General features: G+C 37.2%; 3 protein-coding genes across 6 annotated transcripts in view; 2 read left to right on the top strand and 1 right to left on the bottom strand.

Annotated features, from left to right (window-relative positions):
* The window catches only part of LOC130176030 (coiled-coil domain-containing protein 88B), a 17,668-nt gene extending 8,635 nt beyond the window's left edge, over positions 1-9,033 (bottom strand). Inside the window, exons 1-3 of one of the 3 annotated variants that reach the window (XM_056386837.1) lie at positions 4,525-5,068; positions 2,323-2,466; positions 479-1,129 (exon numbers count right to left, since the gene is read on the bottom strand). In XM_056386837.1, the coding sequence (XP_056242812.1) occupies positions 479-745 (267 nt within the window). In that variant the 5' untranslated portion in view covers positions 746-1,129; positions 2,323-2,466; positions 4,525-5,068. Of the gene's footprint in view, positions 1-478; positions 2,467-4,524; positions 5,069-8,901 lie in introns of those variants that run through there. The other 2 variants (XM_056386836.1, XM_056386835.1) reach the window with 2 other exon arrangements.
* Positions 2,894-7,519, top strand: lyve1b (lymphatic vessel endothelial hyaluronic receptor 1b). The gene is made up of 6 exons (XM_056386838.1): positions 2,894-3,251; positions 3,834-3,996; positions 4,976-5,115; positions 5,469-5,843; positions 6,654-6,732; positions 7,038-7,519. The coding sequence occupies exons 1-6, from the start codon at positions 3,158-3,160 to the stop codon at positions 7,231-7,233; spliced, it is 1,047 nt and encodes a 348-aa protein (XP_056242813.1). The 5' UTR covers positions 2,894-3,157; the 3' UTR covers positions 7,234-7,519.
* The window catches only part of rlig1 (RNA 5'-phosphate and 3'-OH ligase 1), a 23,485-nt gene continuing 16,759 nt past the window's right edge, over positions 8,890-15,615 (top strand). The window contains exons 1-6 of one of the 2 annotated variants that reach the window (XM_056386839.1): positions 8,890-9,098; positions 10,615-10,732; positions 10,927-11,022; positions 11,123-11,239; positions 12,312-12,509; positions 12,932-13,101. In XM_056386839.1, coding sequence (XP_056242814.1) covers positions 9,009-9,098; positions 10,615-10,732; positions 10,927-11,022; positions 11,123-11,239; positions 12,312-12,509; positions 12,932-13,101 — 789 coding nt within the window. In that variant the 5' untranslated portion in view covers positions 8,890-9,008. The remainder of the gene's footprint in view (positions 9,099-10,614; positions 10,733-10,926; positions 11,023-11,122; positions 11,240-12,311; positions 12,510-12,931; positions 13,102-15,615) is intronic. The other variant, XM_056386840.1, reaches the window with a different exon arrangement.

The following is a 15,615-nucleotide window of genomic DNA, read 5'->3' as shown; positions in this document are numbered from 1 at the left end:
GTAAAAACAACCCCCCTACAAATCTTTTCATTTGCTTTTCAGGGTTTCCATAGAAATTCCACAACAACTGGGCAAACTCCATTTGGTGATGAAGATCATGTGATATGACAGAAAGCTCCAGAATGCTAAAAAAAAAAAAGTCTTTGTGGTGAGATTCTGAACTTCCCTAAATGACGTCAGTGACTTCACATCCTTTTCATTACAAAACACTGTATGGAACTGATTTGCAACTCGCTCATAAACTCACTCTCTCACATTTAACGTTAGCGGTCAAGTAGCTTTTCTTCACGTTCATCGCAGCAGTGAGGGCGATGCTATTAACCAGCAAATACAGGTATGTTGTCCATCGAGTGAGATATTATAAGAATTTGTCCTAAAGGAAAGAGTTTTTTACAGTTGATGTTTTCCTCCAGGTGCTAAATCTCTTAGGATGCATGAAAAGCCTGAGATCTGATGCATCACCCAACCTCGTCCTTACCTTCCTCTTTCTGACCAGCTCTCCTTGCAGGTGGTTGATCTGGAGGAAGGAGCCGTTGGAGTTGATGGCGCTGACCGGCCTGACCACCCGTACGGGCCTCCTGGTCGGCCTGGAGAGACCTTTGACTTCTTCTGTTGCCCCGTTCCCGAACCGGCCGCCTCTGCTGACGTTACTGCTGCTCATGGAGAATGACTTGTACAAGCTGTGGTCCAGCGAGGACTTCCCGGCTGTCTGCAGGTCCGTGTGGGATTTGGCTCTGAGTGACATTTCAGAGTTTACTTCAGCGTTACCGTGATGATGCTCTGAGAGGAGATGGGGCTCCTGGTTTGAAGTCAGGACGCTGGCCAACAAGGTGAATGAAGTTCTCAGTTTCACGTCGAGTTCACGGGGTGGCTCCTGTCATCGTTCATTATTCATTAGGTAACGTGATAGGACAAAAACCTGTGTGGGACAGAGGCAAGCAGTCCGTGTGTTCTGGTATGAGGAAACCTTTTGTCTATGTTGTTGGCCTTTCATTCCGATTTTCACATGAAATCTTCAAACAGAAAAGTCATGCCGTTCCCTGGACTTCATAGCCAGTCTTCAGGTGTACCTCAGGTCCACGGAGCAGAGGGGGAAAAGAAGGCCCAGCTGTTACTGACACTCTGGACACTGCAGGGAGATAGGATGACGTTTGTTGTGTCTTAATGACAAAATTGGTGTCAGTGACATTTCTTTTGAGGGAATGTGTGAGGAACACTTGTGCTGCCTCTTTGGTATTTGAAAAGTGTGGAAAGCCAAAGGTGCAGTTATTTCTTATGTATTTCTCCATGGGTTTTAACACTAACATTTATATTAACATAACAATGATACAGTTCATGTATATTTCTTTAAAAAAAGAGAGAAAGAGAAACAACAAAAAGGGACAATTAGGAAGAGTAAATTATTTAACAAGTCTGTCTTGGGGGGGGGGGGGGGGGGGGTGTTTAATTGGCTTTGAATCAGTGGCTTCAGAAAAACTGTTTCAGTTACAATCTGCTGTTATCCCTGAGGACGACTTCCTGTGTTGATGCTGCGTGAAGAGAAATTGTCACACTTTTAACAGTGAATTATGCTTTTCTCTCCCTCTGGGTGAAGTGAGACTTCCACTCTTCTTGACCAGGGAAGTGTGACCAATTAGCTTCTCCTGCAGCTCTTATCTGTGTTACAGTGCTGTATCCCTTACAGCCAGTCATCCATGCTGCAAGCCTGAAGCAGGCAGGAAGCTCACATGATATTCACCGAGTCATGAAAGTAGGTCATGTTGAACTCTCTCGTCCTCTGCACCTTTGTACAGCAGAACATCCTCGCTGTCAGCGAGGGATGATAAAGTCACTGTAATGAGGTGTTGCTCCTACACAGAGAGAAACACCTGGGTGTATTTAAGGATCAGACAAGTTACAGTAAATTTACTCATTTATCCAAAGCAACTTACAAGTGAGGGACAACACTAAGTACTAAGTACTGAATCTATTCAATTAGGCAAGTGAGTGAGTTTAAGGTAAGATAGATGGTTGTCTACACAATGTGACTGCACCTTCATCCTTGTGTTCTGTTTGGGGCATTTAGATAGATAGCTGGATAGATAGATAGATAGATAGATAGATAGATAGATAGATAGATAGATAGATAGATAGATAGATAGATAGATAGATCATAGATCATTTTTCTTCGTATTGGGTTTTGTAGCAACGAGGAAGTGGAGGCATTGTCAACAAAGCACCGGAGTTAAAGTGATTATCAGTGAATGTGGCACAGCACTGTGGAGGTTAGAGGTTTGATCCCCCCCACTGTGCCACCCGCCCACGCCGAACACGCAAACAGACCAAAGATGCTCCGTCATCAGCTGCATGTTGTTCCTGTTTGGGTCTTTGACGTGTGCCAGGAGACACGCTGTTATTCCTCTGTGATGGGTTGAAGGAAAAAGGGAAGAGGACTGAACACTCTCACTCTTCTTTGGCGACATGTAGCTGCGGAGACATTATAGAAAATACCACCATGAGCTTGATGAATTCATAGGGAAGAAGAGAGAAAGTGGTTGTGAAAAAGAGACAGAAAGAAAACACAGAAGCAGGAACAATGTGGCGGAAGTTCCCTTTCCTGTCAGAGCAAACACACCTCTGGAAGAGAGATGCTGGCAAGGCAGAAAATCAGCAAACCACTGATAACCTCCATAAAGATGTTTATTTTTAAGCAAATATTTCTTTTTCCATATTTGGCTGTGAAGGCACCAATTCTATAAAGAAGCATGGAGCAACCTGCATGTGCTCGATCAGCTCCACGATAACGCCAAAAGGATCATTCTCTGTTATTTATTTATCTTAGAAGACTGTTTAAAGTTGATGTTTCCTGTCATCCCGCTTTAATACTTCCTGGAAATCCTCAATTTGTCTTCATTTTTAACCAGGAGAGTGTTGAACTTGATATAAATATCCTATATCTGCAATTTGATAATTGTTTGGATCAAGCACACTAAGAGCTTCTGTCCAGGTCTTTCTGATGTGTGGACGTGGGTGTTATCTCTTAACAGGGCGTCAAGCAGATTTGACCTACTCTTCCTGTTTCCTCTTCTTATGGACATCACATTTGTTTTGAGGCTTTTTCCCTGCATTCGCTTTATTTGGTTGTTCAACTTCGCTCCGCTGCAGTTGTATATATTTTATGCAAAACATGGCAAGATTTTCATTTTTTACTCAGTGTTTAATGTTTTGTTTGGCAGCTTTGTTTCCTGCCGCAGAATCCAGTGTAATTCAAGGTAAGTTGTTTGTTTTCTGGTGTAGGTGGAGCGCCACATTTTTTCACCAGATACTGGAACATTTATGTATTTGTTTATTTTGCTGGTGTGAAAATGTTGTGGTCACTTTCAATGCTTGAATTTGTAACATTTAAGAATTAGTTTTTGCGTGATCTCTTATGGTTAAAGGAATATTTTCAGGACCTTTTTCGGCTCTAACTTCTTCTTAGTTGTTTTTCATGTGACAATAAAAAAGTTAATTCTATGGTCACAGTCAGATAGAAGCTTCAAGAATACATGCACATGAAAAATGCACATTTATCAAATATAATCATGAGAATCATGCAGAAAATTTCCATTACTGTGTATTTTTAGTTGTCTCCACTATACCATGAATTAACCCTTAGCACGTGTGACTATATTAGGTTCCTATTCATTGTACCAACATATATATTGTTTAAATCACAATATATAATGATGTTAGAGTGAGTTTACCATTGATATAAATTTACACTTTAAATGTACACAGCTATAAAGATAAGATGCAGAAGTTCATGCGTATCTTAACAAAAATGTGTGTGTTCTTACAAAAAATGTCATTAGTCCCTCAAAGTCCCATAACGGCTGGAGTCTTCATGCTCATTGAAGGAGGGAAGTACACCTTGAACTTCACTGCTGCCAGAGCTGCCTGCCTATTTCTGAACGTCACCATAGCGACCAGAGACCAGATGGAGCAAGCACTGCAGCAGGGACTGGAGACGTGCAAGTAGGCTCGAGAAAACGTGTGGTGACTGTTGTGGTGTGGCAGATGTGAATACCTGTTAAGATTACAGTTGAGAGCTTTACTACACTTTATTATTGATCAGTTAATCCGCAAAAAAACGAACCGAACCAAGTGCATCATGTCGTTTAGCCGTCAATACCAGCTGAAAAAATGTTAAATATTGAGTTTTATTATTCCATAAGTGTGTTTGTGTAGGTAGGATTTGGAAATTAAAGGGGAACGTTACAGATTTAAAAAACGTCAGGCATTTGTTCAGTCGATACTTTAAGCTCGTGAAGTAACTTGTGTGTCTCTGTGACAAAATGAAGCCCTGCTCCCTCAGCAGACTCAGTCCTACTGAAGTGTGAGTGCAGCCTGTACGACTGAAAGGTGTTTCCATATGAGCTGTGAATATTTGTCACTCAGTAACTTGTTCCAGTCTGCCTGCTGTTCAGTCTGCACATGCAGCTCAACTGTCGATTCTCTTACAGGGAAAAGTTGGATGTCAAACAGATCTGTTATTAGACTTACGGTATTTGTGAATTTAACTGTTCAGCTCTGTCTTCCATCAACAGGGTCCTGGGTTTGAATCCCACCTGGGCTCCACAATCTGGAAACTACCAAAACCCTGAGGGAAATGGTTTGATAAATATAAGATCAGGCACAGAGAGTACAAAATGAAAATAGAAATGTGGAAAATTATCGGGTGGCCATGACAACCACAGACAAATCCTCAATGAATGAAGACGCTTTTCACACCCAACTAATGCTGACTCAGGTGACATCACTTAAGGCGATTTATCAGACGCCTGAAGCCCCAAAAAAGCATTATTTTAAACGTTTTTTCACATTTGCAGTAGTTCTCCCCAAGACCTGTGTATAGACTTGGAGCTCCACCTTAAAATAGGTGTAATTCCCCTTTAAAGCAATGGACTCATCCGTCCTTTAATTACATTTTCAACACTGTATTATTTTTTAACAGATTCGGCTGGATAGCTGAACAGATCGCAGTCCTCCCACGACTTACGCCCGACAACAACTGTGGAAAGGGTAAAACTGGGGTGGTGACGTGGCGCGCAAGTGCAGACAAACCGTTTGGTGTTTACTGCTTCAGCTCGTCAGGTACAGGTTATTTCATAAATAAAATTTAAAAATTTAATAATAAAATAAAATTGTGCTTTATTTATTTTGCATTTACTGAACCTTAATGAATGTTCCTATATATTATATAAGCAAAATAGAAAACTGTTCTCTTTTTATTCCCTTCCTCTCTTTAATGATCCTTCAACACTCATGAATCTGTGTATCCTGGTACGGTGGCCCAGATGGGTCAACACGAAGCAAAAGCAACAACATAAATACAATTTATTTGTGTTGTGGCTTTTGCATTCGTGTTGACGAGTCTGGGCCACCGTATAAAGTGGGTTAGTTCAATGAATGCATTGTAAATGTAAACCTTTTTTCACCACCTGCAGATTTACTACATTTACTACCTTCTGGCACCCAAACCTCCACGTCTCCAACCACGTCGACAGCACTGACCCGAAGCTCAACGCCCACTGCAGCTCTGGTTACATCAACAACAACCAAGGCCGCGTCCTCAGTAAAGCCAATAACAACAAAAACCCCGGAGAAGAAAGCTTCCACTACAGCTTCTACTCTCCTGCTCAAGACAACATGTTCATCTAGGATTTCCTCCACCTCCACTTCTCTTAAAACTTTCTCCACCCGTATTCCTACATCTCTCTCTCACCTCATCGCCTCGAAACCTACTGTCGTCACTGCTGCCTTTTCTACCTCTGTGTCGCTGCTGCCTCCGCATGTGAGCTCTGCACAACCTTCTCTAGGAGGTGCGTCCTTGTCGTCTTTAATCTTCTGTATTTTTATTTTTTTTGTGGTTGTGATGTTCTTTTGTCAGTTTTTCCAAGAGGAAGCAAAATTCTTTACTCTAATTCTTTTTTTTATTCCTCTCTGTTATGACTTTAAACGCAGATGGAGCTCAAGGTTTTGAGCTGAAAGGGACGGAAACTTGTAAATTATATTCATGCATCTCCATCTAGTCGCCAGTAGAGGTCACTTTGAGTATATTTTATATTTTCAACAGATGTTTTTCCTACTTACCTTACCTTACCCTATCCGGAAAAACAGGGACAGGATATATAAATAAGGGTATTACCATTTAATTAATTAATTAATTAACAAAACACACAAGAATATTAAGAAATATTTAGAAAAACAAAGTGTCTTACTGAGGTTTTAGACAATCTTTTGTACCATGAGATTGACTTAGTCTTAGGTGGTTGAACTGCAATGGTCAGCTGCTAAGTACCATGGTAACAAGCTGAGCCATGGTGCCCTGTTTACATAATGTTCATCCAGCCATCTATTCATCACTCATGCCCCACATATAAGAAATCAGAATGGAACAGAAATATTTCTCGATGGATGTGTTTACATGTTTTTGAGTGTCCTGGTTATGATCAGGTTTTTGGAGGATCCCGGCCATGTCCTGGTTTCAGACACCTGCCGCAGCTTTGAGAGATCTGGATCCCCAATAAGAGTGTGTGGTTAAGCTGGGATTTGAACTGCTGCACAGATATATGATATAAACGAGATAAGAGTTTGTGGCAATCATTAATACAACTTGGTTTATTTTCCAGCTGTACCTACGGCACTCATCATTTTTGGCGTCATTCTCCTGCTTCTGACAGCAGCAGGTGCTGTGTGGTACTACAAACTGTGAGTCATGTTATCAGATGCCTAGTGTCTGTAGTGTCTATGGAGCTTCATTGTGATCAAAGAGACAGACCAGAGACAACTAGAGCTCATGATCTTCATACTCTGTTTCCTTTGCATGTGTAAAACTAAAGTTAAAGCTTTTATGATGCACTTTGCGGCAGGAGACAGTTTAACAAACTGCAACTAGAGAGGAAAACTATCTTATAGCCTCTTCAACGCGTCTACTGAACTTGATTTACTTTTACTGATCCATGTGTATCATGTTTCTCATATCATTTTTTTTGTTTCTGTCTGTTTGGAAAAAGGAACATTTTCACCTTTTGGTCTGCGGGGCAACACAAAGACGACACAGAGACAGAGATGTGGAAGCACAATGACAGTGAGATGGACCTTCAACAGGGAGCAGAGGAAGATGATGAATATGAAGTATCAGACAGGAAGTACTCCAGTGACATCACGCTGTTTGTGAATCCAGACATGAAAACAGACTATTCAGAGTAGCTCTGTGATATTTCTGTAAGGGGGAGCGAACTGAATGAAATACTGCCACAGTGTTACCTGATAAATATCAGAAAATGTTTATAATATTGTGTATTTCATAAACTATATTCATCAAAGTGATTGTAAATTTGAACATACTGTACATCATATGACCTTTGTTCCTCTAAACTTATACTGAGAGTGAAAAGCTGCAGTTATTTGGTCTGTCTCTCCCTGTGTTTGTGTGCATGAGCATATTATTGCCAATAAAATTCTTGTCTATAATTTTGAAATAAATCTACTTAATTTTTCATCACATGGTGCGTTTTGTTTCTGTTCTTGAGACAGAAGACAGTTGTAGAGAATCCATGTTACACAGAAGTGCCCTGCACTGGGATTTTTAAACTTAACAAAGCTTATAATGTTGGGATTTTGTTAACACAGTCACAAAGGTGTTAATTAAATTATATGTTTTAGCTTTGCTGCTATAGTGATGGCATTGTACTAGACTGCTTTAAATTGAGAGGTGTTAAATCCTGTCCTCCTCATGTGTGTAAATTGGAAGGACAAATGATTAGAAACACCTCTCAAAATATTGTAGCAGTGCAACACCACCTTTAAATAATAAAAAAACACACAATTAAATTTACACATTTGCAAAAATGTCATTAAAAGCCCAACATTGTAAGCTTTGCAAATGTAGAATTTATTGCAGAGTTGTGGTAATGAATTGCATTAGTAGAGATTGTAAAGGTGTACCTAATAAAGTGAGCCCTGGCTCTGGATGGAGATGAAGTTTGTCAGCAACATAATCTACACTTATTCACTCATTAATTATAAGCTATTGCTCAATTACTTCATTTAGTAAACATTGTTCAAAACAAGTGTTTAATTAGATTACAAAACTTTTAATTAATGTGTCTTTAAATAAAGTAAAAACATTTAATTAAAAAATAAATGTTACTTTATTGCTTTTTTACCTCCAGGGGAGAAAGAAAACAATATCAAGGCTGTGATTTCATTACATTTATGTATTGCATTCTGCAACGAAGAAAACAAAACACACTTTACTGCCCCATGTGCAACTTTGTCAAAATATGATTAATATGATCCCCATTCACTCAAAATTCATTTCTTTATTTATCTATTTTTTGCTTATCATTTGACTTTAAAACTGAGCATGATTTGTACCTTTACAACTAGCTGGGAAGTCATGTGGAAACTTGAGGCATCCCGTGCACATATGTACGTACACTGAGAATGGACCTTTTAGTGAAGTTGAGTATCTTGTGTGTAGAAGTTCAACCTTTGAAATGAACAATATTTGCATTTTTGTAGATTCTAGATATTTAAATGGGGGAGAAGGAGTAAATGTGATTTTTGATATATATATTTAACAAAGTAATGGACCTTTTTTGTGGGAAAAAGGTTATTCAAGGTTAGTCAAAGCAGAATAAGATGTTTTTAAATAAATGCATATATTGTCATTGTCATCATAAAGTTTGATTTAGAGTTTAAATATATGCAGTGTGTGTTGGAAATAAATATACATAAAATCTTCAAACCTCTCCAAACTTGCTGCTGGAGTTGAGTTTGTAAAATGAGCCCACAGCAAGGAGGCGCTAATGAGTCATTTCATTGTTTATCCACCGACGAAGAAGAACCAGACCACGTGACCAGAAAACTCACCTGCATCCATGCTGCAACGTCGCTAAAATTTCTGCTCTTCTCTGCGAAAAAAAAAAAAACCCGACGTTTCTCGGGGGCTTCAGGTGGAAATTAAAGACGACACAAAGATGCGACGTCTGGGCTCCGTTCAACAGAAGATACCGTGTGTGTTTCTGACGGAAGTGAAAGAAGAACAGTCCAGAAAACGAGCCTGTCAGGTGAGAGCAGCAGCAGCAGCAGCAGCAGCAGCCATTCACCTGTGAACATCACGAACCGTTCATTATTCAGCTCAACAGACCTGCGGACAGCCGCTGTTCGCTGCTTGAATACGGCCATAAGAGCCCACCGAGCCCGCCATGACAACATCAAGTTAGGGACCGACTGTAAATTACTGTCTGACTGAAAATGATACATAAGCAATTTTATTTTTGCACACCTGTACGCTGACGTGCGTGAATATTAATATTTAAAAAAAAACAAAACAATGTAGCAGAACAATTTCCATGTATATTGTGTATTAATTGGTACTTTACGTATTTATTAAAAATATTGTAAAAGTAATGTCTTTTTTTTTCTCAATAGATTCAAAGTCATGTGCTGGGTTCAATACCTATTGGTTACTTTGGTGTTAACTAAGGTTAATACTCTGGTTTTAAGTGAGTGAGCTGACTGTAAAACTATTAACATGTAGAAACTATTTATGTACCAAAACATAGTCCATTGACTGACAACTGGTCGAACTCATACTCTGTCCTGCCCAGAGCATACACATGAGTTTTGACAGTTTGTGGAAACAGATTTCTAGTTGTTAAATTACAGTAGGACTGTTGCATTTTACAGTGATTACTGTGGAGAAACTGTTGCGAGACTCATTGTTCATCTTAACATGCAATTGATAAAATGACCAGATGGAAGTGTGTGTGTTTTGTAAATCCACTGAATTATTGAAATACCTGAAAAACAAATGTATGTGGTCACAATAATAGTATAAATGTTTTTGGAAAACCTCTGCTCATTTACAACGTTCTGTTCACTCACAGTAAATTTATTTGATTTACAACATGTGATAGTAACATCAACAGCTCGCATGTTTTGTCTGACAATCTACAGCTAAAGATATTCAGCTCACAACAACATAAAAAAAAGAGAAAAATAGCAGATGGCTCACATATGAGAAGCTGGAACAAACACATGTTTTGGTGTTTTGACTTGATAAATGTTTTCAGCAATTAATACAGTAAATTAAAAAAATTGAAAATGTAGTTGGTACATTTTCTGTCAGTTGACTGATTGTTTCAGCACTACTGAAAACAAAAGCTAAAGCTTGACAGTCAGTAAATTATTCTGGGACATTTTCCAATTGATGTTCATGATGCTGTTCACCACTGAGCCACTGTCCATCTCTGGATCTATAATTCATTGTAAATGGGTCAGTCATAAGTGCCAGGGAAGTGAAAATTGTATTATAATCATTATGGCAAAAACTGCAAAGTGACGCCACAATAATGAATTAAAATGTCTGATTTTTTTTTGCAGCTCCTAGTGGTTGAACCATAGAGGTGTTTAAAACATGTTAATGGAATGGGACTAATAGCAAAATCCTGCCTCTTTCTGTTTTAGTACATGGTTGATTTATTTTTTAATTACAGGAGAATAACCATAATAAGTAAAGAGAAGTTCAGTCATCTCTCTCAGACTTCTAATGGTTAAATATCTCTGTCTGTTTGTCTTCAGCAATTTCAAGTTGTCGCCACTGAAAATGTGAACCCTGTCGCTCTGGAGGCCAATGTAGATTGTGCACTCGCCACAGAGAAACTGGATGGTACCTGCTGTTATGTCACAGTTTATAAAGGTGAGTATCGAGCTGGACAAATGAAAGTTATTTGTTTTTCTTGCTTCATATTGTGATTGTTGTAAATTGGATACATGTCGATTGATAGTGGCGTCATTTTTCTACAAAAACCAAACAATGAAAGTGACTCTGTTATGATTTGCTTGGTGTGTACGGTGTGATGAACTAAATCATGGTTTATCTTTGTCATGTAGAGCAGCCGTACCTCTGGGCTCGACTTGACAGGAAACCCAACAAACAAGCGGAGAAGAGGTTCAAAAAGTACCAGCACTCTCACAGGAGCTGTAAAGGTTAAAGACCAGTATTTTTTTTTTTTTTTTTGCACATTACATGTCAACGTTTCTGCAGGGAGGTTGGACTAGTTTTTATTGTCTTTGTGTTTGTTTTCAGGTTTCACGTGGAACGTAGAAGAAGATTTTAAGACGGTGCCGGAGACGTGGATCCCAGCTCACAGGGTCAAACATCTCAATGGCCACCCGCTGCCTGACGAACACGGACACATTCCAGGTTCTCTGCCATTTACATATTCCATTTCATCACATATCACATAGATAAATATAGTCATTCAAATCCTCTTCAGCTGTAACCTGCAGGGTGTGTACGTTAGCAAAGCTTCACTGCACATGTGCAGTTACAGCTGATATTAGTTTTGCTTAAAGGCAGATTGAATCTTGCACCAGTGCAGGATATAAAAACCTCCAGCCCTTGGCACCATTAAAGTTAACACTGAGCTCAGAGCAGGATATGTCGTTACAGAGAGATGATGGATGAATGGATAAATCCTGTTTTTGAATTTGAATTCTGAACTTAAATCAACATACCGCAAAATGTTCTGACAAGGTCTGGGTTTGCAGGAGGAGATCTCAGCTGCCTGTATCACCTCAGTCATGATAAAAACTACCCATCATTCATTGTGTCAAACTCATAAGAACAGAAAAGCCTATACAAGATCTTTCCCTTCATGTTATGATGATGGTATCAATATATGCTGTTCAGGATTGAGTATTAAGTATCGAGTTAAAACTCCAAAACAACAACACGGGTCGACCTAAAAATGAAACATCTACTAACATACCAAGTTTATTCGTCTGTTTATGAAATCATTTTCAGTGACTTAACACTTACCAGAATACTCAGCTGATATGATATTGATTACACTTTTGCTTATTGATATAGATGTAATCAATGTGGAACTTAGCAAGAATCACATTAATATTATTATTTGATTGATGTCATGATCTTTGTCATGTTTTCTAGGAGTGTGGGTATTAGGACAGACCTTAAAAAAATTTATATCGATTTATTAACATAAATGTCCTCAATATAGAAAAAATGTAGCTGCCACCTCTGCAGGTCACTCTGACTCACTTATAGACCTCTGCAGTTCATAACACTTAGCAATATTATTGTCTGGCACTTCTATGATAAAGAAAATAAAATTGTATAATTCTTGATTTTGAAGCGTTCAAGATCAGAATTTACAAACCTGGTACAAGTTCTTACATAGTAATGATCAACATGATGTAAAATGCTTGATACTGCCTGCAGTTGTATTGATGTGGTACTTGTGAACGTTCAGGCTGGGTTCCAGTGGAGAAGGACAACAAGCAGTACTGTTGGCACTCCTCTGTGGTGGATTATGAAGTCGGGGCGGCTCTTGTTCTCAGGCCCAACGCCGACAATGAAGACGCGCTGGAGATCACTACTGTTCCACTGGCTGAGCTCATGGAACAAACGCTGGAGCTCATCGGAACCAATGTCAATGGGAACCCTTATGGTAATGTGATATTTACATTTTTCTTCAGCATGCATTTACGTTATTGTCAAGGGAGAGTCATTTCAAACAGATTGTTATCTAAATGCTGTTATTCCTTTATTATTTCACGCAACAGAGACAGATGATTTCCTGTCTGTGTCCTGTTTGTGAACAAATTTCACAGTAATATTTACAACACATTTAATCTATGTGTTTATCAATTCCCTAATATATTTGCTAAAACAAGAGATCAAAGTGTGACTTTTACCAATCTTAAGATGTAGTGGTCTTTTCAGAGACATTTAACATTCCTTAAACAGGGGAAACATTAAAGGAAGTTTTTGTTATGAATTGGTACTAAATATTTACTGGATTAAACAAATAAAGTCAAATCCTAATCTTAGTTGTCAGTGCTGTAAAGTGGAGTGTTACTGTTCTGGCAGGACTGGGGAGTAAGAAGCAGCCTGTCCACTGCCTGGTGTCACACGGGAGTGTTTATATCACAAACCCTCCACCCGTAGACTTCCAGCAGCTCTGCTCCTGGTTCCAGGAAAATCCAGAGGGCCGAGTGGAGGGCATCGTCTGGCACTGCAATGACGGCACACTCATTAAGGTGGGATGACTTTATACACTGGGGTGCTTCTTAACTGGACACATTCAAACAGTTTCCTTTGTGCAAGGCTGGACCTAAACATAAGTTTTACTGCAGTACGGTTTTACGCCTTACTATACTTACTTTTTATGCCTGACTATACTCTGACTTTTTTCCCCCCTAAAATACTATGTTTTTATGCCTTACTACAGTATAACCTTTTAATGCTGTAATATGCTATGACTTTTTTTTCCCTTACTGTACTATGACGTTTATTGACATTTTTATTCCTTACTATACAATGACTTTTTTATACTTTATTATAATTTGACTTTTTATACCTTATTATGATTTGACATTTTTATGCCTTTCTATACTATGACATTTTTATGCCTTAGTATACTATGACTTTTTATGCCTTATTATACTATGATTTTTTATGCCTTACTATACTATGACATTTTTATACTTGATTATAATTTGACATTTTTATGCCTTACTATGCTATGTCTTTTTTTGCCTTAATATACTATGACTTTTTTTTGCCTTACTATACTATGACGTTTTAATACCTCATTATAATTTGACGTTTTTATGCCTTACTATACTATGACTTTTTTATGCCTTACTATACTATGACTTTTTATGCCTTAGTATACTATGACATTTTTATGCCTTATTATAATTTGACTTTTTTATGCCTTACTATACTATGACTTTTTTATGCCTCACTATACTATGAAGTTTTTATGACTTTTTATGCCTTACTATACTATGTCGTTTTTATGACTTTCTATGCCTTACTATACTATGACATTCTTATGACTGTTTATGCCTTACTATACTATGACTTTTTATGCCTTACTATACTATGACGTTTTTATGAATTTTTATGCCTTACTATACTATGACATTTTTATGACTTTTTATGCCTTACTATACTATGACAATTTTATGACTTTTTATGCCTTACTATACTATGACTTTTTATGCCTTACTATACTATGACGTTTTTATGAATTTTTATGCCTTACTATACTATGACATTTTTATGACTTTTTATGCCTTACTATACTATGACAATTTTATGACTTTTTATGCCTTACTATACTATGACTTTTTATGCCTTACTATACTATGACGTTTTTATGAATTTTTATGCCTTACTATACTATTACATTTTTATGACTTTTTATGCCTTACTATACTATGTCGTTTTTATGACTTTCTATGCCTTACTATACTATGACATTTTTATAGTTTATTATAATTTGACTTTTTATGCCTTACTACACTATGACATTTTTATGCCTTACTATACTATGATGATTTTATGCCTTAATATACTATGACTTTTTTTCTGCCTTACTATACTATGACTTTTTTATGCCTTACTATACTATGATTTTTTTATGCCTTACTATGCTATGTCTTTTTTTGCCTTAATATACTAGGACTTTTTTTTGCCTTACTATACTATGACTTTCTTATGACTTTTTATGCCTTATTATACTATGACGTTTTTGTGACTTTCTATGCCTTACTATACTATGACATTTTTATGACTTTTTATGCCTTACTATACTATGACGTTTTTATGACTTTTTATGCCTTACTATACTATGACATTTTTATGCCTTACTATACTATGACATTTTTATGACTTTTTATGCCTTACTATACTATGTCGTTTTTATGACTTTTTATGCCTTACTATACTATGACATTCTTATGACTTTTTATGCCTTATTATACTATGACGTTTTGGTGACTTTGTATGCCTTACTATACTATGACATTTTTATGCCTTATTATACTATGACATTTTTATGACTTTTTATGCCTTACTATACTATGTCGTTTTTATGACTTTCTATGCCTTACTATACTATGACATTCTTATGACTTTATATGCCTTAATATACTATGACTTTTTATGCCTTATTATACTATGACATTTTTATGACTTTTTATGCCTTACTATATACTATGACGTTTTTATGACTTTTTATGCCTTACTATACTGTGACGTTTTTATGACTTTTTATGCCTTATTATACTATGATTTTTTATGCCTTACTATACTATGACATTTTTATACTTGATTATAATTTGACATTTTTATGCCTTACTATGCTATGTCTTTTTTTGCCTTAATATACTATGACAATTTTATGACTTTTTATGCCTTACTATACTATGACTTTTTATGCCTTACTATGCTATGACGTTTTTATGAATTTTTATGCCTTGCTATACTATGACATTTTTATGACTTTTTATGCCTTACTATACTGACAATTTTATGACTTTTTATGCCTTACTATACTATGACTTTTTATGCCTTACTATACTATGACGTTTTTATGAATTTTTATGCCTTACTATACTATTACATTTTTATGACTTTTTATGCCTTACTATACTATGTCGTTTTTATGACTTTCTATGCCTTACTATACTATGACATTTTTATAGTTTATTATAATTTGACTTTTTATGCCTTACTATACTATGACTTTTTTTTGCCTTACT

The sequence above is a fragment of the Seriola aureovittata genome, chromosome 10, assembly GCF_021018895.1.
Source record: "Seriola aureovittata isolate HTS-2021-v1 ecotype China chromosome 10, ASM2101889v1, whole genome shotgun sequence".
Taxonomy (NCBI): domain Eukaryota; kingdom Metazoa; phylum Chordata; class Actinopteri; order Carangiformes; family Carangidae; genus Seriola; species Seriola aureovittata.
This window is presented reverse-complemented; position numbering and strand designations above follow the sequence as displayed.

Excerpts from the sequence above, each read along its gene's own strand:
- lyve1b (XM_056386838.1), top strand. The coding sequence starts at position 3,158 with ATGCAAAACATGGCAAGATTTTCATTTTTTACTCAGTGTTTAATGTTT. Across the intron at positions 5,844-6,653 it reads TGCACAACCTTCTCTAGGAG|CTGTACCTACGGCACTCATC; the intron begins GTGCGTCCTTGT and ends TTTATTTTCCAG. Across the intron at positions 6,733-7,037 it reads GCTGTGTGGTACTACAAACT|GAACATTTTCACCTTTTGGT; the intron begins GTGAGTCATGTT and ends GTTTGGAAAAAG.